Raw genomic sequence first — 22,207 nt, forward strand, 5'->3', positions numbered from 1 at the left:
GTGTTGAGAGAACAGAGCTGAAACAATAGAATCATTCTATACTGGTGTAAATGTAATTGAAGATCTCAGATGAGAGATAATCGATTGATCATAGATTAAGGGAAACGTTGCAGACAATTTTATCCCAACTGATATTTGCTACTTATTATAAAGTTGGTTGCTGCTCTTGCTTGAAATTGTATTTTAAGAAATGCATACCTCTCAACTAATAAATATGGACAATCCTTGAAACACTCAGCAGGTTAAACAGCATCTGTGAAAGGAAATAGTTTTAACACTTGAAATAAAAGAACCCTTAATTAGAGCTGGTAAATAGAGAAAACAAGTTACTTGTCCGTCACCGAGAGGGTGGGAGGGATGGAGAGGGAGAAGGGAATATTTGATAGCATTTCTTGCTTTAGATAAACCAGCTAAATCTATACAAACAGAAACAGTATAATTGGATTTATCCATGAAAACAATCGCTGTAAAAAATCCTTTTTAATATAGATTTGTATGAAGGGTTTCACACCGATAAGTAAACAATAGATGACTGGCTCAAAAGGGAAATAATACTCCTGAGATTATCCTAGGCTTTACAAGAAAGCACTCACACCCAATCCTTGCCTCATGCTCACATTTCTGCTGTCAATGGAAGCTAACACAGAGGAGTGAGGTGCTTTTCAAATGCTGAGAGAAGCCAAAAATGCTCATTTTGCAATATATGAAGAAGCAGCATTAATTTCAGAAGGAAATATAACAGTACATCAGAACATCAATTAGTGAACAGAGATGTTTTTACAGAGCTCTGGGATATTGTAAACTACTAAAGCTGTAATATCAGTGCTTCTTGTTTACAGTCATGCTAAAATTGTACTGTAAAGTATGCCAGTCAGACTATAGCTTGAGTACTCTGTCCACTTGTGATCAGCAAGAAATAAGGTGGAAGACTGTTTGGTTCTGTATTCAAAGAAAAATCAAAGGGCCATCAAGCCGTCCTTCGTGGGATGTAGAGAGACTAGCTGTCCGTGATAAAAGTGAGTCCGATGGTGCAGAAAAACTAGAAACTGTTAGAATTGTGCAGAGCTTTGGAAATGCTGTGACTATCAGTAGGATTGGACTGGATGAGAAGAGAGAGAAGAATAGAGTAAGGTAGGAAGTAGTAACTTCTGTTGGACAGGAACAGGCTGAGATGATAAGCCAACCAGGATATTCCTGCTTGTGGATTTTGGGAAGGAGTTAGAAGAGTACATGGTTGGCGAACTATGATTGGAAGTATGAAGCAAAGTTATTGAGAGAAAATCTTTGAGATAGGAACATAAGGAAATGAAATGAGGCTTTGTCTGAGGAATGATTGCTTGTAAAAAGAATGGGTTGGTCAGATAAAATGTAGAGGATAATTACTCAGAGCAGTGTCAGAATTCAGGAGCTGTTGAAGCTTTTGACCATTGAAATTCTGAATCTTTTGTGTAAGATTTTGTAAAGACTGTCCATTTCATCCTTTACCTTTTTGAGGTGGTGAAGGATGAAATGGACAGTTTTAAGAAGGGATAAATTGGTAATGCAGCAGATAGGCTGGTAATGCTTATGCTGACACATGGTATTAATTGTGGGAAGCAATGAGAATGAATTTAGAGATCCTGAATATTTTGGTATCTATTATCATGGGTAGATTAGAAATGTGAAAAATGGGGTTTCAGGTGTAATCCATGTAAAATACCAAACATATGTAGAATTGTTGCAATGATCAGAAAAAAAATCTACCTGCAAGTTATCTGTAAATGGTCTATAACTCATCAATGACACAGCACTAAATTGAACTGAACTGAAATGAACTAAATTAAACATCCCTAGACTGTTCAAAGGCTCTGCGGCTTAATGTTTTATATTCTGTGTGTCTCACTCATTTTTTTGCCACTAGCGCGATTTCTTTTTTTTTGCACGTTGGGTGTTTGATTTTTTCTTTGAACAGGTTCCATGGTGTTTCTTTGTTTCACGGCTGTCTGTGGGACGACAAATCTCAGGTTTGTATACTACGTGCGTATTTTGATAATATGTGTACTTTGAATCTTGAACCTTGAAAGTGGCTTTGGTCTGGAATACTCAGATGTGTGAAGCTAAAAAAAAAGGCTAAGCTCCTAAGCAGAGTCCTATCATCAAATAATTATTGATACTTTGATTGACATTATGAATCGCATGCCCCAGCAGGGTTAGACTGGACTATTTGCATATACACCCATGGATCTCATTTATCGACTGCTTACCAACACTTAACTCACAGACATCACCAGCAAGCTCTGCAGTTGCTATTTGTGCTACCTTTGCTGCAGGCAGACAGGATTGGATAAAAATCAAATGAAATAATTTGGCTCTCCGTGTACCCATCCCTCCACCCAGCATTTTGGTGAAGTTCCTGTTGTTGTCACAGGTGAATTCGTCCAGTAATGTTGAAAATTTCATTCCATGGAGTTTTCAGGCCCTACTTCAATTTGCTCTTGTGTTTCCAATGAAAAATTACCAAATGTTTAATATGTCCTGATAGACATGTGGAATATGGTTTGACACTTCAAATTTAATTGGTTTTAAATTCTCAGTTATATATTCAGTGGCCATTTTATTAGCTACACCTGTACACCTGCCCATTAATGCAAATATGTAAGCAGCCAATCACGTGGCAGCAACTCAAATAACAGCATGCAGACGTAGTCAAGAGGATCATTTGTTATTCAGACCAAACATCAGAATGGGGAGAAATTGTGATCTAAGTAATTTTGGCTGTAGAATGATTGTTGGTACCAGACAGAGTGGTTTGAGTATCTCAGAAACTAATGATCTGGGATTTTCATGCACAGTAGTCTCTGGAGTTTATGGAGAATGGTGTGAAAAACAAAAAAAAAAAATCTAGTGAAGATTAGTTCTGTGGGCAAAAATGCCTCGTTAATGAGAGAGGTGAGAGGAGAACAGCCAAGACTGGTTCAAGCTTACAGGGAGGCAACAGTAACTCAAGTAACCAAGCGTTACAACAGTTGTGTGCTGAAGAGCATCTGAGCACACATATTGAACCTTGAAATGGATGGGTTGCAGCAGCAATAGACTACAAACAGTCACTCACTGGCCACTTAATTAGTGAGTCACTGCGTATATATCGCTATAACTACTTGTGCTATTTCTGTTTCTTTATACTTTTGAAGTGATATCTTTATCTTTACCTCATCATAATCGTTTGTCAGTATTTCATCATTAACTCTGTTTTGCAAATGTGTTAGGATTTTGAAGCAACAGCATTTTTCGTTTACTGATTTACTGAGTATTTTTTCTCTGCTATTATCTCAGGATCTCCCCTTCATTAGAGTGAGTTATGTTCAGAAGAAATTTAGATTAAAATAACATATTATACCTCTTGCAAGCAAGAAAACTGATTCTGAGAAAGCAGAAATTGGAACTGAGGCAGAAATTCTTAAGGGCACAGACAGCCACTTGGCAATACTGGTTTCCTCTGATCCCAACTGCTTTGCAGGAAGTTTTACATCATTGATTTCAGAATATATTTTCAAATAGCTTTACTGACAGAATCTTTCACCTCTGTTAAATTATCTGTACATTGAGAAGATCCCAGTGGGCATAACAACATATTTATGTTATTCACTTCTTTACAATATATATTTTTTCTCATCATATCATCTTGTACTTTATTTTCTCTGGAGCTATCGTATGTAATTATTCTAATTAGTAATTGATGTTTCTGACAACCTCAAGTAGAAATAGAAGCTAATGTTCTGTTTTTTTTTGGTACTACTGAGTGACCCATAGTTTATGTCACTGGATTGAGAGTAACAGGGCAAAAGAAATTTTCCAATTATATTTGAAATAAAATCAGAAGATACATGAAAGACATGAAATCTCCAGGGAATCTGGACTCAAAGTATTAAAAATACTGTTTTCCCAAAAGCTAGTAGGTCGGCTGTATATTGGCAGTTTCATTATTTTGAATGTTAAAATCTCAACATCAAAGCTAGTAGGTCTGCTGTATATTGGCAGTATTTGCATTTTCATTATTTTGAATGTTAAAACCTCAACATCTAAGTTTTGTAAGGTTTCAGAAGCTGTCTCCTGTCACTGCAAACACTTCTATATATTATATATAAATGTATAGCAGTCCAGATGAAGCATCTTGGCCTGGAATGTCAGCTGTTTACTCCTTTCCATGGATGATGCCTGGTCTGCTGAGTTCCTCCAGCATTGTGTGTGTAATTTCCAGCATCTGCAGGTTTTCTCCTGTAGCTAAAACATTACTTAATTATAAGGACTTGCCAATGTTTTGCAAAAAAAGGAGTATTTGAGGTTGATGGAATGTATTTGCTTGCTCATTTTTATTCAAATCAAGATGAATAACATAAGATAAGTAACTTCATTCAGCTAGCCATGTACCTATTACAGGTGCTATATGTATGATGTCCAAAGTGTACATATTTTGGCACCATGTTCAATAGGCTGTTAGTGTATTCAATGTTTAAGCCTGCCAAAAATAAGGCACATCATGACACTCATTCCCTTGGCAGCACTTTTAAGTTAAAGCTCACGGCTCCAGGTAATGTCAAATGTCAACCTCTCACAGATGAGTATGCATTCAACAGCAGGAGAGTCTCCAAGCAGCTCTATTTAAAGAAAGCATCAGTGATTTTTGAGTTAGTTGCTGACTGATTTCAACCAGCTGTCTGGTCTAATTGAAAGAAAAGTTGTGCTTTCTAGTTTGAATCAGTAGCTAAACTCCACAATAAATAGTGTGCTAGGTGCTAAGGTACAATGTCTGGACTTTGAGACTGCTGGAAAAAATCAGCTGTTCACAGATAAGAACGGATTACGGATATTCCCCTGGGAACACACATGTGAGAAAGATTGAACTGAGTGTGTACAGCACAGAAGAAACTGCAGAAGATGAAGGCTATCTATATCCATCTCCTCAGTACTGCACTGGAGTACACCTCCCCTAACAGTTGGGTGACCTTAATATGCCACGTTTACTGCATCAGTTTGAACAAATAAGGGAAAATCATTCAAAAGTCATTTTGGGGGGCTATCTTATTTACTTAGTTCCCAGTTTGTAATCACAACAAGGGCACAATTGGCTATACTTGAGGAATTTGACAAGATTTGCATGTCACCGAAGACTGCAGCAAATTTTTGCAGCTGTACTGTAGAGAGCATTCTAACTGGTTTCATCACCATCTGGTATGGAGGTACCAATGCACAGGATGACAAGAAACTGCAGGGGGCTGTAACCTCAGCTAGTTCCATTATTGGTACTAGCCTCCCCATCATCAAGGATATCTTCAAAAGGCAGTGCCTCGAGAAGGTGATATTCATTATTAAGGACCCTCACTGCCCAGGCCATGCCCTGTTCTCATTACTACCATCAGGCATGAGGTACAGGAGCCTAAAGACCCACACTCAGCATTTTAGGAACAGCTTCTTCCCTCCTGCCATTAGATTTCTGAGTGGTTCATGAACCCATGAACACTACCTCAGTATTTTTCTTTTGCACTGTTTGTTTATTTGCTTATTTATTATTGTAACTTACAGTATTTTTATGTCTTGCACTGCTGTGTTGCCACAAGACAAGAAATGTCATGGATGTACCTAACAAAGTGGCCACTGAGTATATGTTCATGATCTTCTGTTGTTATTGCCCATCCACTTCCAGTTTCGACTTCTTGTACTTTCGGAGATGCCCTTCTGCATACTACTGTTGTAAACCATTGTTATGTGAGTTAATGGTCTGTTCCTAGTAGGATGGCAGTGTGCTCGGACATGGCAGCCACTCCAGAACTAAGCAAAGGTGTATGTGTCCATCCTGTATGTCTCTTTTATGGTTACAAGTCACTGTTGGATACTAAGAACATAAATTACTGCAGGACTATCCCATCAGAGAGGTGCTTGATAGCGATGGGGCTAGACTTGTTATGTACTTTTGTGCTGTTGCCTGGACTTGTTGCATACCGTTGACTGTTGCCTGGGCTCGTTACTTACCATTGTGCCGAGATGGTGCACAGACCAAAAATAGGTGCGAGTGATTGTCTTGCATGCTTTATTGTGAATGCAAGACCCTGTTGGACATTGGTAATGTAGAATACTGTAAGTCTAGTTCACTGGTTCATTGGTGAGACTGACAGCGGGGGGGGCTGTGTTGCTTCGGTTGTTGTGCGGACAAGACCCTCATGCCTCAGAGTTGCCCGTTGCGGTCGCCATCTGGCTGTGTGCTGTTGGATTTCGTACTTGCTTGAGGGCTGGTCCCTCTCATCAGTGCTGCTCTCCAGTGTTCACTCAGTGGAAGAACAAGCTGGACCAACTCAGGGATTTGGGCTATATTTTTTTGACTTTGTGCTCTGTTTTTCTGAAATCATAACCACTTGTACTATGTGTATGAGTGCTGTTTCATTTAGTTATATTCATCTATGGTTGAATAATAATTAAGCTTGAAACTTGAAACTTACTGACGCCTTCCTGTCAGATTGAGCCAGTCTGGACATTCTCTGACTTCTCTCATTAGCAAGCTGTTTTTGACCATAGAATTGCTGTTCACTGCATGTTTTTTCTTCATTTTTCTCACCATTCTCTGCACCTTCTAGATACTGTTGTGTATGAAAATCTTAAAAAATCAGCAGTCTCTGAGATACTCAAAATATTCCATCTGACATCAACAATCATTCCACAGTCAAAGTCACTTGATCATATTTCTTCCCTATTCTGATGTTTGGTCTGAACACCATCTGAACTTCTTGAACATGTCTTCATGCTTTTATGCATTGAGTTGTTGTCACAATTGGCTGATCAGATACTTGCAATAATGGGCTGCACTTGAATCCAAAGGGGACCAATATTCTTGTGGGCAGGTTTGCTAGAGCTGTTGGGAGTGGTTTAAGCTACTATGGCAGGGGGATGGGAACCAGTATGACAGATCTGAGGATGAATCAGCAGGTTTAGAAGTAGATGATGGATGTAACATGAATGTAAGGAAGGGCAAGCAAATAACTGGGTACAAATACAGACAGAGCAAAGAACTAAATTATACCACAGAGGCAAAATTCAAAAGAGCGAAGAATGCAAGACCGAAGGTGCAGTATTTAAAGGCGCATAGCATTCGGAATAAGGTGGACGAACTCATGGCGCAATTAGAGATTGGTTGATATGACATTGTGGGCATCACTGAGTCGTGGCTGACAGAAGGCTACAGTTGGGAGCTTAACATCAAAGGATATACTTTGTATTAAAAGGACAGGCAGGAAGACATAGGTGGTGGTGCGGCTCTGTTGGTAAGAGATGGAATTACATCTTTAGAAAGAGGTGACATAGGGTCAGAGAATGTTGAATCTTTGTGGGTAGAGTTAAGAAATTGCAAGACTGAAAAAGCCATTATGGGAATTATATATAAGCCTTCAAGTAGTAGCCAAGATGTGGGGTTAAGATTGCAAAAAAACCTGGAAAAGGCATGTAATAAGGGTAATGAGAGAATTGTAATGGGGGACTTCAATATGCAAGGGGATTGGAAAAATCAGTTTGGTGTCAGATTGCAAGAGAGGGAATTTGTTGAATCCCACAAGATGGCTTTTTAGAGCAACTTGTGTTTGAGCTTACTCGGAGAAAGGCTATCTTAGATTGGGTCTTGTGCAATAAGCTCTTATTAAGATGCTTAATGTAAAGGAACCCTCAGGAGGCAGTGATCATAATAAGATTGAATTCATACTGCAACTTGAGAGAGAGAAGCATAACTCACGTATATCAGTATTGCAATGGAATAAAGGGAATTATAGAGGCATGAGAGAAGAGCTTGCCCAGATGGATTGGAGGAGGATACTGGCAGGGATGACGGCGGAGCAGAGATAGCTGAAGTTTCTGGGAATAGAAACATAGAAACATAGAAAATAGGTGCAGGAGTAGGCCATTCGGCCCTTCGAGCCTGCACCGCCATTTATTATGATCATGGCTGATCATCCAACTCAGAACACCGCCCCAGCCTTCCCTCCATACCCCCTGACCCCCGTAGCCACAAGGGCCATATCTAACTCCCTCTTAAATATAGCCAATGAACTGGCCTCAACTGTTTCCTGTGGCAGAGCATTCCACAGGTTCACCACTCTCTGTGTGAAGAAGTTCTTCCTAATCTCGGTCCTAAAAGGCTTCCCCTCTATCCTCAAACTGTGACCCCTCGTTCTGGACTTCCCCAACATCGGGAACAATCTTCCTACATCTAGCCTGTCCAATCCCTTAAGGATCTTATACGTTTCAATCAGATCCCCCCTCAATCTTCTAAATTCCAACGAGTACAAGCCCAGTTCATCCATTCTTTCTTCATATGAAAGTCCTGCCATCCCAGGAATCAATCTGGTGAACCTTCTCTGTACTCCCTCTATGGCAAGGATGTCTTTTCTCAGATTAGGGGACCAAAACTGCACACAATACTCCAGGTGCGGTCTCACCAAGGCCTTGTACAACTGCAGTAGTACCTCCCTGCTCCTGTACTCAAATCCTCTCGCTATAAATGCCAGCATACCATTCGCCTTTTTCACCGCCTGCTGTACCTGCATGCCCACTTTCAATGACTGGTGTATAATGACACCCAGGTCACGTTGCACCTCCCCTTTTCCTAATCGGCCACCATTCAGATAATAATCTGTTTTCCTATTTTTGCCACCAAAGTGGATAACTTCACATTTATCCACATTAATTTGCATCTGCCATGAATTTGCCCACTCACCCAACCTATCCAAGTCACCCTGCATCCTCTTAGCATCCTCCTCACAGCTAACACTGCCACCCAGCTTCGTGTCATCCGTAAACTTGGAGATGCTGCATTTAATTCCCTCATCCAAGTCATTAATATATATTGTAAACAACTGGGGTCCCAGCACTGAGCCTTGCGGTACCCCACTAGTTACCGCCTGCCATTCTGAAAAGGTCCCGTTTATTCCCACTCTTTGCTTCCTGTCTGCTAACCAACTCTCCACCCACACCAATACCTTACCCCCAATACCGTGTGCTTTAAGTTTGCACACTAATCTCCTGTGTGGGACCTTGTCAAAAGCCTTCTGAAAATCCAAATATACCACATCCACTGGTTCTCCCCTATCCACTCTACTAGTTACATCCTCAAAAAGTTCTATGAGATTCGTCAGACATGATTTTCCTTTCACAAATCCATGCTGACTTTGTCCGATCATTTCACCACTTTCCAAATGTGCTGTTATCACATCCTTGATAACTGACTCCAGCAGTTTCCCCACCACCGACGTTAGTCTAACCGGTCTATAATTCCCCGGTTTCTCTCTCCCTCCTTTTTTAAAAAGGGGAGTTACATTAGCCACCCTCCAATCCTCAGGAACTAGTCCAGAATCTAACGAGTTTTGAAAAATTATTACTAATGCATCCACTATTTCTTGGGCTACTTCCTTAAGCACCCTGGGATGCAGACCATCTGGCCCTGGGGATTTATCTGCCTTCAATCCCTTCAATTTACCTAACACCACTTCCCTACTAACATGTATTTCGCTCAGTTCCTCCATCTCACCGGACCCTCTGTCCCCTACTATTTCTGGAAGATTATTTATGTCTTCCTTAGTGAAGACAGAACCAAAGTAATTATTCAATTGGTCTGCCATGTCCTTGCTCCCCATAATCAACTCACCTGTTTCTGCCTGCAGGGGACCTACATTTGTCTTTACCAGTCTTTTCCTTTTTACATACCTATAAAAGCTTTTACAGTCTGTTTTTATGTTGCCTGCCAGTTTTCTCTCATAATCTTTTTTCCCCTTCCTAATTAAGCCCTTTGTCCTCCTCTGCTGAACTCTGAATTTCTCCCAGTCCTCAGGTGAGCCACTTTCTCTGGCTAATTTGTATACTGCTTCTTTGGAATTGATACTATCCCTAATTTCTCTTGTCAGCCACGGGTGCACTATCTTCCTTGATTTATTCTTTTGCCAAACTGGGATGAACATTTGTTGCAGTTCATCCATGCAACCTTTAAATGCTTGCCATTGCATATCCACCGTCAATCCTTTAAGTGTCATTTGCCAGTCTATCTTAGCTAATTCACATCTCATACCTTCAAAGTTACCCCTCTTTAAGTTCAGAACCTTTGTTTCTGAATTAACTCTGTCACTCTCCATCTTAATGAAGAATTCCACCATATTATGGTCACTCTTACCCAAGGGGCCTCTCACGACAAGATCGCTAATTAACCCTTCCTCATTGCTCAAAACCCAGTCCAGAATAGCCTGCTCTCTGGTCGGTTCCTCGACATGTTGGTTCAAAAAACCATCCCGCATACATTCCAAGAAATCCTCTTCCTCAGCACCTTTACCAATTTGGTTCACCCAATCTACATGTAGATTGAAGTCACCCATTATAACTGCTGTTCCTTTATTGCACACATTTCTAATTTCCTGTTTAATACCATCTCCGACCTCACTACTACTGTTAGGTGGCCTGTACACAACTCCCACCAGCGTCTTCTGCCCCTTAGTGTTACGCAGCTCTACCCATATCGATTCCACATCTTCCCGGCTTATGTCCTTCCTTTCTATTGCGTTAATCTCTTCTTTAACCAGCAACGCCACCCCACCTCCCCTTCCTTCATGTCTATCCCTCCTGAATATTGAATATCCCTGAACGTTGAGCTCCCATCCCTGGTCACCCGTTGAGCTCCCATCCCTGGTCACCCGTTGAGCTCCCATCCCTGGTCACCCTGGAGATGCAGCTCGATGACCAGACGAAGGTCATCGAGCTGCAGCTCCAGTTCCGTAACGCGGTCCCTAAGGAGCTGCATCTCGATGCACTTGGCGCAGATGTAGACGTCCGGGAGGCTTGTAGACTCCAGGGCCTCCCACATCCGGCACTGAGAACAACAAACTGCCCTCACACTCATACTGCCCCTCTCCTCAAATAACAACAGAAAATGAATGCCAAACCTCCCTCGCCTCGCCTGTTTCCGCCTAAGCCTGTTGAGCCGAAGCCCTTAAGTCTTCAGTCTGCTCCCGGCTCACTCCACAGCCCGCAAACTACGCTGCCCGCTCTATGAGGCTCTGTTCCTTTTAAATCTGCCGCGCTGCTCAGCCCGACGTCACACGCCTGCGCAGTCCCGCCTCTCAGAACGCCGTTGGAGAAAAAAAAATAACGAAAATTTCAAAAATGTCTTTCTCGGCACTCCCACTCAGACTCTCAGACTCCTTCTTCGAATAGTTCATAAGGTACAGGATAGATATCTCTCACAGAGGAAGAAGTCCTCAAATGACAGGGGTAGGCAACCATGGCCAACAAAGGAAGTTAAGGAGTGCATAAAAGTCAAGGACAGGGCATATAATGTAGCAAAGGTGAGTGGGAAGTTGGATGATTGGGAAGCATTTAAAATCCAACAAAAGGCAACTAAAAAAACTATAAGAAGTGAAAGGATAAAATATAAGGGTAGACTAGCCAATAATATAAAGCAGGATACCAAATGTTTTTCAGTTATATAAAGAGTAAAAGGGAAGTGAGAGTTGATACTGGAACACCTGAAAAGGAGCAGACTTGATGGGTTGAATGGCCTAATTCTGCTCCTATATATTGCAGTCTTATGGTCTTAATGAGCAGGTGTACAGGTGTACATAATAAAGTGGCCACTGAATATTTATCAGTGATTAAAAAACACATAATTCTGATTTGTCAGTGAGGCTGCTCTGAAGACATGGATGAAAGCAATAGCTGATGCAATCTAAAGAGGACTTTCAGTACGTGATCTGAGCCACTATTAATCTTACCTAGATATCAGGGTGATATATGTACTCATGAAAAAGTATCATATGACCTGCAGAAATCAAACGTATGTTCTCATAATGGTTAAAATAATCCCAAACATCACAAATGTTGCCTCAGCAGCAGAAGGAATGCTGATTAATTAAATTAATTGATAAGGTCCCTTGTGGCAGACTAGTCTGGAAGGTTAGATCACGTGATCTAATTTCTGATTAAGATAGCACTACCAAGCATGTGCAACAGCTTTCTAATAGTCAGAAAGCTAAGAAACTTGACTAACACGTTATTAAAAATCCCTTTTCTGAGGTAAATTGTTTAATTATTACTGCAAACAATGAAGGGGCGAGTGATAGCGAAGTGAGTTTGGGGAGCCAAGATGGCATGTTTCAGATCATTGCAGATAGTCATAGTCATAGTCATACTTTATTGATCCCGAGGGAAATTGGGTTTCATTGCAATTGCACCAACCAAGAATAGAGTATAGATATAGCAATATAAAACTATAATAATTAAATAATATGTAAATTATGCCAAGAAATAAGTCCAGGACCAGCCTATTGGCTCAGGGTGTCTGACCCTCCAAGGGAGGAGTTGTAAAGTTTGATGGTCACAGGCAGGAATGACTTCCTATGATGCTCTGTGTTGCATCTCGGTGGAATGAGTCTCTGGCTGAATATACTTCTGTGCCCACCCAGTACATTATGTAGTGGATGGGAGACATTGACCAAGATGGCATGCAACTTGGACAGCATCTAGATGGAGCTCTGATGCCCGTACAGCTGGTCTGGGTATGAGGTTGGACCATTCTGAGTGCCAAAAGGAGAAGGCGGGGCCTGGGCAGAGGAGATTCGATGCCTGTACAACTGGCCCGTGGGTGAGGTTGGATTGTTCTGGACGCTGAGCTGATTTGAAGAGCTTGAGAGCAGCTTCAGGCTGGGCGACAAAATCTGGGTCTGGAACGAGTGATTGGGCGGCATGGTCTAGGCCTGGATCCCTTTGCAGTAGCCGGGTTCTAGTCCGTGGTACGATCCACTCTTTAGATATTTAAATGCCGGCCCAGATCAGAGGCGAGAGCTGATTTTGCTCACTCTCTGTGACCTTCACTCCTCTCTCCAGCGTGCTGGAACCTTTTGTTCTATCATTATTTGGTCAGTTTAAATCCCGGCCCATTTTCTTGTGGGCATACTCAGCAAAGCTGTGGAATAGTAACTATAACAGGATCAATGAAAGATCAACTAGAGTGCAGAAAACAACAAACTGTGCAAATGCAAATATAAATAAATTGCAATAAATAATGAGATAAGGGAATAAAGAGTCCTTAAAGTGAGATTATTTGTTGGGAAAACATTTCAGAGATGGGGCAAGTGAGTGCAGTTATCCGCTTTTGTTCAAGAGCCTGATGGCTGAGGGGTAGTAATGTTCATGAACCTGGTGGTGTGAGTCCTGAGGCTCCTGTACCTTCTACCTGATGACAGCAATGAGAAAAGAGCATGATCTCAGTGGGGATCCCTGATGATGGATGCTGTTTTCCTATGACACCATTTCGTGTAGATGTACTCAATGGTTGGGAGGAATTTACCCATGTTCGACTGGCCAAATCCTTCTGTTCAAAGGCATTGCTGTTTCCATACCAGGTCATGACCAGTTAATATATTCTCCACTACACACCTATAGAAGTTTATCAGAGTTTTAGGTGTCATGCCATATCTCCTCAGACTCCCAAGGAAGTAGAGGCACTGCCATGGTTTCTTTGCAATTGCACTTGCGTGCTGGGTCCAAGACACCTCCTCTGAAATAGTAACACCCAGGAATTTAACGTTGCTAACCCTCTCATCTTCTGATCCTTCGATGACGACTGGCTCACGGACCTCAGGTTTCCCTCTGCTGAAGTCTATAATCAGTTCCTTGGTCTTCATGACATTGAGTGAGAAGTTGTTGTTATGATACCACTCAGCCAAATTTTCAATCTCCCTCTTCTATGCTGATTCATCACCAGCTTTGATTTGACCCAGAACAGTAACATCAACATCAAGCTTGAATATGGCATTGGAGCTGTGCTTAGCCACACAGTCATAGATGTAAAGCAAGTAGAGCAGCGGGCTAAGCACACAGCCCTGTGGTGGACCTGTGTTGATGGAGATCATGGAGGAGATGTTGTTGTCAATCCGAACTGACTGAAGTGTACAGGTGAAGAAATCCAGTATCCACTTGCACAAAGAGGTATTGAGGCCAAGGTCTTGAAGTTTATTGATTAGTTTTGAGGGGATGATAGTATTGAATGCCGAGCTGTAGTCAATAAAGAGCATCCTGATGCATGCATTCTTGCTGACAGATGTTCCAGGGTTGAGTGAAGAGCCCATGAGGTGGCATCTGTTGTGGACCTGTTGCCCCAGTAGGAAAATTGGAATGGATCTAAGTCACCTCATAGGCAGGAGCTGTTATATTTCATCACCAAACTCTCAAAACACTTCATCTCTGTAGATGTAAGTGCAACTGGATGATGTTTATTGAGACAGGTCATCACACTCTTCTTGGTATAATTGAAGTTTGCTTGAAGCAGGTGAGTACCACACACTGCCAAAGTGAGAAGTTAAAGATCACAGAGAACACACCAGCCACTTGTTCAGCAGAGGTATTTAGTATGTGGCCAGGTACTCTGTCTTCAGTTTTCTTCTCCAGCAACTGCACATTTGCGGATAGATGCCAGGCAGAGGAGTCCTCATCCCTCTGTGTTTCAGCCTGGCTCGGAATCCCCCTCTCCTGCCACACATTCGGTCATGGTGATGAGCCTTAAATGTGCTGTGCCTGATGGTCCGGGTCCTTTAGTCGATCATGAGATCTGAGATCTGAAGATCACCGAGGTGACTTAAATATCAATAGGATGTCAATGTACATGGCATGTTTAGTGTGTTTGTAGATGTCCCTGAAATAGGCGGTGTTGTAGGTAGCGTAGAAGGTTGTGAAAAATTGCAGTCAGTGCACTGATCTACTGAGAGCTGGACCTGCGGCATTCAAGAACAATGATTCAGAACCTTACAAGAAGTCCAGATATGACTACAGAAGGCATCATGAGAGTGAAAGGACATTTCTGTATGAAGTTAGAAACAATGAATGCACAACAACCATTGTCTATTGTAAGGCAAAAGTTAACAGTATTAGTGACTGTGATGCTTCACTCCCCAGTGAGCTTAATTACCTTTGAAAGAAGACAATAACATGATAGCTGTGCAAATCCTCCAGCACCTTGATCCTCTGAACTCCGGCTTGGAGACTGAAGTCATATCATCCTTCAAGTGGGTGAATCTTTGCAAGGCATGTACTTGGCTGGACACTGAAAGTCCGTACTGACCAATAGGCTAAGAGTTTTCAAGGATATTTTCAATTTTCTCACCTCACTGCTGTACTTGGATGTTCCTACATGCTTTAAAAGGGCATCAATCATATCAGTGCCCAAGAAAAACAGGGTGAGCTATTTAAAGGAATATGGTGCAGTGGCAATCAAATCTACTGTGGTGAAAGGTTGGTCATGGCTGGAATTAACTCCTACGTTTAATCTCCTCAAAAAATTCCAACAGGTTCATCAAGCAAAACTTTCTCTTCAGGAAGCCATGCTGACTTTGTCCTGTCTTGTCCTGTGTCACCAAGTACTCCATAACCTCATTCTTAACAATTGACTCCAACATCTTACCAACCATTGAGGTCAGGCTAACTGGTCTTTAAATTCCTTTCTGCTGCCTCCCTCCTTTCTTAAGGAACCGAGTGACAGTTGCAATTTTCCAGTCCTCCGGAACCATGCCAGAGTCCAGTGATTCTTGGAAGATCATTAATACCTCCACAGCCTCTACTGTTACCTCTTTCAGAACCCTAGGGTGCAGGTCATCTGGTCCGGGTGATTTGTGTACCTTTAGATCTTTCAGCTTTTTGAGCACCTTCTCCCTTGTAACGGTAACTACACTCACTTTTCTTCCTTCACATTCTTCGACAGCTGGCACACTGCTCATGTTTTCCACAGTGAAGACTGCTGCAAAATACTGATTTAGTTCATCTGTCATAACCTTGCCCCTGTGATTATTTCTCTAGTCTCATTTTCCAACTACAGGTTTCCCCCACCATCCTATGAAATGGTTCGTAAGCTGAAATGTCGTAAAGCGAAGAAGCAATTACCATTTATTTATATGGGAAAATTTTGTGAGCGTTCGCAGACCCAGAAATAACCTACCAAATCATGCCACACAACACATAAAACCTAAAATAACGGTAACATATAGAAAAAGCAAGAATGATATGATAAATACACAGCCTGTATAAAGTAGAAATTCTTTTCCACAATCATTACTGCACTGTTCTACGTAGCGAAAATCACACACAAGCACCGTCGGCAGAAAATCTCACGCAAGCGCTCTTGGCAGAAACACGCGCAAGTGCTCTCCAGTAACCTTTGAGCTATGAAGCTGCCAAACCATACCAAATAACACGTAAAAATACACAGCCGATATAAAGTAGAAATAATGTATGTACAGTGTAGTATCACTTACCGGAATTGGGACAGCGCCGAGCACACGATGGTGTGTTAGACTTGTCGGAGTTGGGGTGGTGCAGTGGCCCCCACCCTCCGGGCCGCTGAGCGATACATTGCAGCGAAGAACACAGGGGTCCAGCGGTAGCCGGGAGGTACACAGCACATCTTTAAGAAAAAAGCCGAAACAAACATGCTAATTAATTAGGTGCCGCTCGTAATTGTCGGCCCAGATCAGTGCCGATTTCCCATTGCGTCGTCTCTGATCTGGGCCAACAATTACGTATCGGTGGCACCTAATTAATTAGCATGTTTATTTCGTTTTTTTTCTTAAAGATGTGCTGTGTGCTTCCCGGCTAGCTTTGCATTCTCCGCTAATCAGTATCTGTCCGTGGCCTGGGGGTTGGGGTGGTGGGACACTGGGGTGTCATCTCATCGTCATCTGTTTCCATTAGAGCAGGCAGCTCATCTTCTCCTATGACTGCCCGCCTCGATGTTGAAGGTTGAGATTCGTCGTCTGCTGTGGTTGATGTGGAAAGCTTGCTTGACTGCTGATCCTCACGCATTTTTCTATCATACAGTTCTTTAATAAGGACTCAAGCCATCCTGCAAATATCCCCTAAACCGACGTACCCTTTCAAAATTAATGTCATATTTCATCATTACTCATTTGGTTTCGATTGTTATCCTTTTTTCTTCCAATTGCATCAGCTCTTCATCTGTCAGTTCTTGGTGATGGGATGCCAAAACCTCTTCAACATCATGTTCGTCAGCTTCCACAAGCCAAACTCACGTTGTCCTTACTTCGCTCACCACGATCAAAACGCTTAATTATGTCTAGTTTTACCGTAAGTGAACACCCTTATGAGCTCTTTCAGGCTTTTCCGATACCATAGAACTCATCTTGCAAATGGCTGCTCACAGGCACGTGTTAAAGCAAAGCAGTTCCGAATCCGGGGGAGAGCGGCTGCTCAAGGCGCGCTGCCTTTTATCACGCGCTGATTTTTTCGTGCGCTGATTTTTTATCGCGCGCTGAATTTTTTTTCGTAACAGTGAAAACACCTTCTGAAAGCGAAAGCAGGGTACTAATGTAGGTCTTTTGTAACAGTGAGGTTTCGTAAAGCGAACGTTTGAAAAGCAGGGGACACCTGTATCCTATATCCACTCTCATCTCTCTTTTATATTATGCTAGGCCAAGGCCAAATACTGTTTTAGTTTAGGGATTCTGATTTAATTTCACTTTTTATAAAACTGGGTGTCTACATTTGCTTTCCATAATCATTGATTCCATCTCTATTTATAGTTTGCTGACCACTTCTGGCATTGTGCAGAAGTTTCCATTTGTGAGCTTAGTGTTTTGGTGGACAGTTCAATATGGCTTGATTCATTACAGGGGTGTTCTGGGACATGGAGAAATGAGTGGGCAGCACTGATATGCCTAACACTGTTCTCACACATAGTTTTCAAAATTCAGCTTCCCCGGACATCAGTTAAAAACACTCAGAAGCAGAAAGCCAGGTTTATTTATTTTACCTCTCACTTACCCAGAACTGAGGAACAACCTGAATCATCGTTATTTCCCTCTCGTAGATTCGCTTTTCATGGTTAAAGAAAGAAGGCCAGCAAACAAAAAATAATACAATAAAGTTTGGGTTTCTTGTGCAGTGATGTGGGAGTAGAAAGAGCTCAGTATGTGAACAGCAAACCTTTTCCCGGTGACTACGGGGTTATTTGCCCAATGATGAGTGCACTGAATCACAGCAAGGGTGAGGCCCCAGCATGAGTCCTGCAGTGGCTCATCATAGTGAGTTCATGAACCTTGACCCAGCTTCTCAAGCTGAGAGCCTCTGGAACGGTTCTCCCAGCTGTCAGAGGGAATGCTGAATTTCCTGAGACCTTGCTTGACTTAGTTGTTTTTAAGTGTTGCCCTTCTTCTGCATAGGAGGTAGTTATTGAGTTAGCTGTTATTCACAATATTAAGCAAAAACTCCACCTGTTTCAATCAATGAGACCTGTGAGAGGTCATCTATACTATCAGTCATTTATCTAAAGGGTCTTGTTGCCAACATTTCAAACCAGAGCCACCCAAGGAATTTTCTGAGACAGCAAAGTGCATTAAATGGCATTCCTGGCCACAAGCAGTACTGATACAGAAGCAAATAAATAACTTGCCTTTCTACAGTGCCTTTCATAACCTTAGGGTGTCCCAAAGCCTTCACAGTCAATTAAGTATTTTTGAAGTCTAGTCTCAGTTGTAATGCAAGAAACGCAACAGGCCGTTTTTGTAACAAGGTCACTCAAGATGAAAATTGAAAGTGATTCCTTCAGTATCAGAATTTTCAGTTAAACCTTTGAGAGTCACTAGAAAAGCTCTTATATATATTTTAAATGATTTCAACAATCTTCACTGCAACATCACAAACAGATGGATTTTAATTTCCAATTGTTAAATATCCTATCTATTCCCATTTGCAGAATCTTGATAAAATCCTTTGGTATTTCTGTAATTTTGTAGCCATCTTATGCAGCTGCTATAGTCTCTATAACTTGTACCTCAATAAGTAAGTTTAAAAAAGATAATTTACCAGAACAATATACAAATTCTGCCCTTTTAGCAACTTGATTTTTGTTGAGTCTTGAAAAAGTGAAAAAAAATACATACAAATGAACAAAGGCACCAGTGTGTCTCTAGATTGAGTGTGGCCAGTACTATCACTCTTTTGCCTTTATCTTTACATATTTCTGTTTATCTGTGGCACCAACAAGAAAGCCATTATTTTACTGTTCCTACAAGAATGAGTAAATTTGAGAAACCAAATATAATCATGTTTTGACTTCGGAATTTAAAGTAAATTGAGTGCATATGTAAAACAGGTACGTATCTCTTTTTTTTGGTTTAATCTAATCTCCAGTATTACACTGCCAGTATAAACTGAAGAAATTCCTTCAATGGCAGCCTTAATGGCTTTATTAAATTACTGTTGGGTAACGATAAGAAATCTTGAACTTGATTTCCTTAGGTGCTATTGTCTCTTTTGCAAACAAGTTATGGTTTTTCGCCAGATGAATCACTGAACCCCTTTGAGGATGTATAAAGCCTGCAAATCTAGCACCACATTACAATCAAATAATTGCTAGGTTTCTGCATTGGCTCACTTTCACTTTGTGTATTGTCATTCTGTTTCATTTTTTGCAGGAAAAGCCTTACCAGTGCTCGGAATGCAACAAAGCTTTTAGTCAGAAAAGGGGTCTAGATGAACACATGAGGACTCACACAGGAGAAAAACCATTCCAGTGTGATGTAAGTAACTGAAAATTTTTGTGTTTTTTTTTCGTAAATTGGGATCAAACTTAAACAAACAATCACTCATCTGAGAGAGGAAGGGTATAATGAATCTGATACAGTACAAAGTTTCCTCCTATGGGCCGAAATTGTACATTTATTTGTTCTATATTCTAATATTATGCAATATATCAGCTTTTTATCTGTAGCATTTGGGATTTTATGTATTCAGTGTTTTATAATATTGTGTAGTATTAAGGCACACATGTATACTAACCATATACCATATAACAATTACAGCACAGAAACAGGCCATCTCGGCCCTTCTAGTCTGTGCTGAACTCTTACTCAAACCTAGTCCCACTGACCTGCACTCAGCCCATAACCCTCCATTCCTTTCTTGTCCATATAGCTATCCAACTTAACTTTAAATGACAACATCGAACCTGCCTCAACCACTTCCGCTGGAAGCTCGTTCCACACAGCTACCACCCTCTGAGTAAAGAAGTTCCCCCTCATGTTACCCCTAAACTTTTGCCCTTTAACTCTCAACTCATGTCCTCTTGTTTGAATCTCTCCCACTCTCAATGGAAAAAGCCTATCCACGTCAACTCTATCTATCCCCCTCATAATTTTAAACACCTCTATCAAGTCCCCCCTCAACCTCCTACATTCCAAAGGATAAAGATCCAACTTGTTCAACCTTTCTCTGTAACTTAGGGGATGAAACCCAGGTAACATTCTAGTAAATCTTCTCTGTACTCCCTCTATTTTGTTGACATCTTTCCTATAATTTGTTGACCAGAACTGTACACAATACTCCAAATTTGGCCTTACCAATGCCTTGTACAATTTCAACATTACATCCCAACTCCTGGGTGTTACTGTTTCAGAGGAGGTGTCTTGGACCCAGCACGCAAATGCAATTGCAAAGAAACCATGGCAGTGCCTCTACTTCCTTGGGAGTCTGAGGAGATATGACATGACACCTAAAACTCTGATAAACTTCTATAGGTGTGTAGTGGAGAATATATTAACTGGTCATGACCTGGCATGGAAACAGCAATGCCTTTGAACAGAAGGATTTGGCCAGTCGAACATGGGTAAATTCCTCCCAACCATTGAGTACATCTACATGAAATGCTGTTATAGGAAAGCAGCATCCATCATCAGGGATCTCCACCACCGAGATCATGCTCTTTTCTCATTGCTGTCATCAGGTAGAAGGTACAACAGCCTCAGGACTCACACCATTAGGCTCATGAACATTACTACCCCTCAGCCATCAGGCTCTTGAACAAAAGTGGATAACTGCGCTCACTTGCCCCATCTCTGAAATGTCCTCCCAACCTATAATCTCACTTTAAGGACTCTTTATTCCCTTATCTCATGTTCTCATTATTTATTGCAATTTATTTATATTTGCATTTGCACAGTTTGTTGTTTTCTGCACTCTAGTTGATCTTTCATTGATCCTGTTATAGTTACTATTCCACAGCTTTGCTGAGTATGCCCACAAGAAAATGGGCCGGGATTTAAACTGACCAAATAATGGAAGAACAAAAGGTTCCAGCACGCTGGAGAGAGGAGTGAAGGTCACAGAGAGTGAGCAAAATCAGCTCTCGCCTCTGATCTGGGCCGGCATTCACAAATGTCATGAAAGTTGTTTTTTTTTGGTAGCAGCAGTACTGTGCAATACATGAAATTACTACAGTACTGTTCAAAAGTCTTAGGCATCTTAGTTCTAAATACTGTATGTGGCTAAGACTTTTGGACAGTACTGTACATGAAAAGAAATTTGTATTTTTCTGAGAAAAATGTACAGACTCCCCAATAGCTGAGCTTTTGTGTATAATCTTGGTAACAGATCATTTCTCCATGAAACCATCATTTTCCATACGCATACAAATCGTTGCAGTTGGTTATTTGCTACAGACGTCCAACTCCTCATGAAGTGCAGTGTGAGAGTTAGAAATTGCAGATATCACCCACAACTTGAATTAGGTCATCTGCTTGAACACCCGGAGCCAGGATCCACGTTTCTATATTTCCCGAGATTGAAAAGTAGGCTGTTTGACGCATTGAGTCAATGGCAGCTTATAGTGCAATCCTACGCTCCCCACTGACTTTCCCTGGGACTTATACTTCCCACATTTCTACTCACTGAAAACTTGCAGCAGCTGATTAACCTACCACGGAATAATTTACCTGAATATCTGAAAAGGTCTGAGCCATGTCATAGTAAGTTTAGTCACTTGAATTATTTGATACATTTTAATATTTTTTTGTAGAATGTACTCAGGTTTCTGAAAAGTTTTTCAATACCACTTGAATATTTGAATGTGGGAAATAATGATTTTTGTTAGCTCTGGCTATGTCAGAGTGTGGGGCTTCTATATTCTATAAAATATTTTCTTCATGTTTTTAGTATTTGGAGCTTATTCTAGATTTCCCTTCTACTGCTTTCATCTCCACCATCACCACTCCACAGCGCCGGTCCCTAGTACTCATCTCCAACGTGATAGTAAGGAAGGTCCTTCTGCTGTACAGGAATACACTGTAACCGGTCAAACCATGTCAGTTGAGTCAGATGTTTTCTAATTACCAGCGAGCCATTTAAGGTGTTCAGAAGGCAGTCATAATTA

General features: G+C 41.3%; 1 protein-coding gene across 3 annotated transcripts in view; it reads left to right on the forward strand.

Annotated features, from left to right (window-relative positions):
- The window catches only part of prdm5 (PR domain containing 5), a 337,650-nt gene that overhangs the window by 306,621 nt on the left and 8,822 nt on the right, over positions 1-22,207 (forward strand). For all 3 annotated transcript variants that reach the window (XR_011885260.1, XM_072251928.1, XM_072251929.1), the window contains one exon: positions 19,476-19,580. Coding sequence is in view for 2 of the 3 variants with exons in the window: in XM_072251928.1 (XP_072108029.1) it covers positions 19,476-19,580 (105 nt within the window). In the remaining variant the exon portion in view is untranslated. The remainder of the gene's footprint in view (positions 1-19,475; positions 19,581-22,207) is intronic.

Source organism: Mobula birostris, chromosome 3, assembly GCF_030028105.1.
Source record: "Mobula birostris isolate sMobBir1 chromosome 3, sMobBir1.hap1, whole genome shotgun sequence".
Lineage (NCBI taxonomy): Eukaryota > Metazoa > Chordata > Chondrichthyes > Myliobatiformes > Myliobatidae > Mobula > Mobula birostris.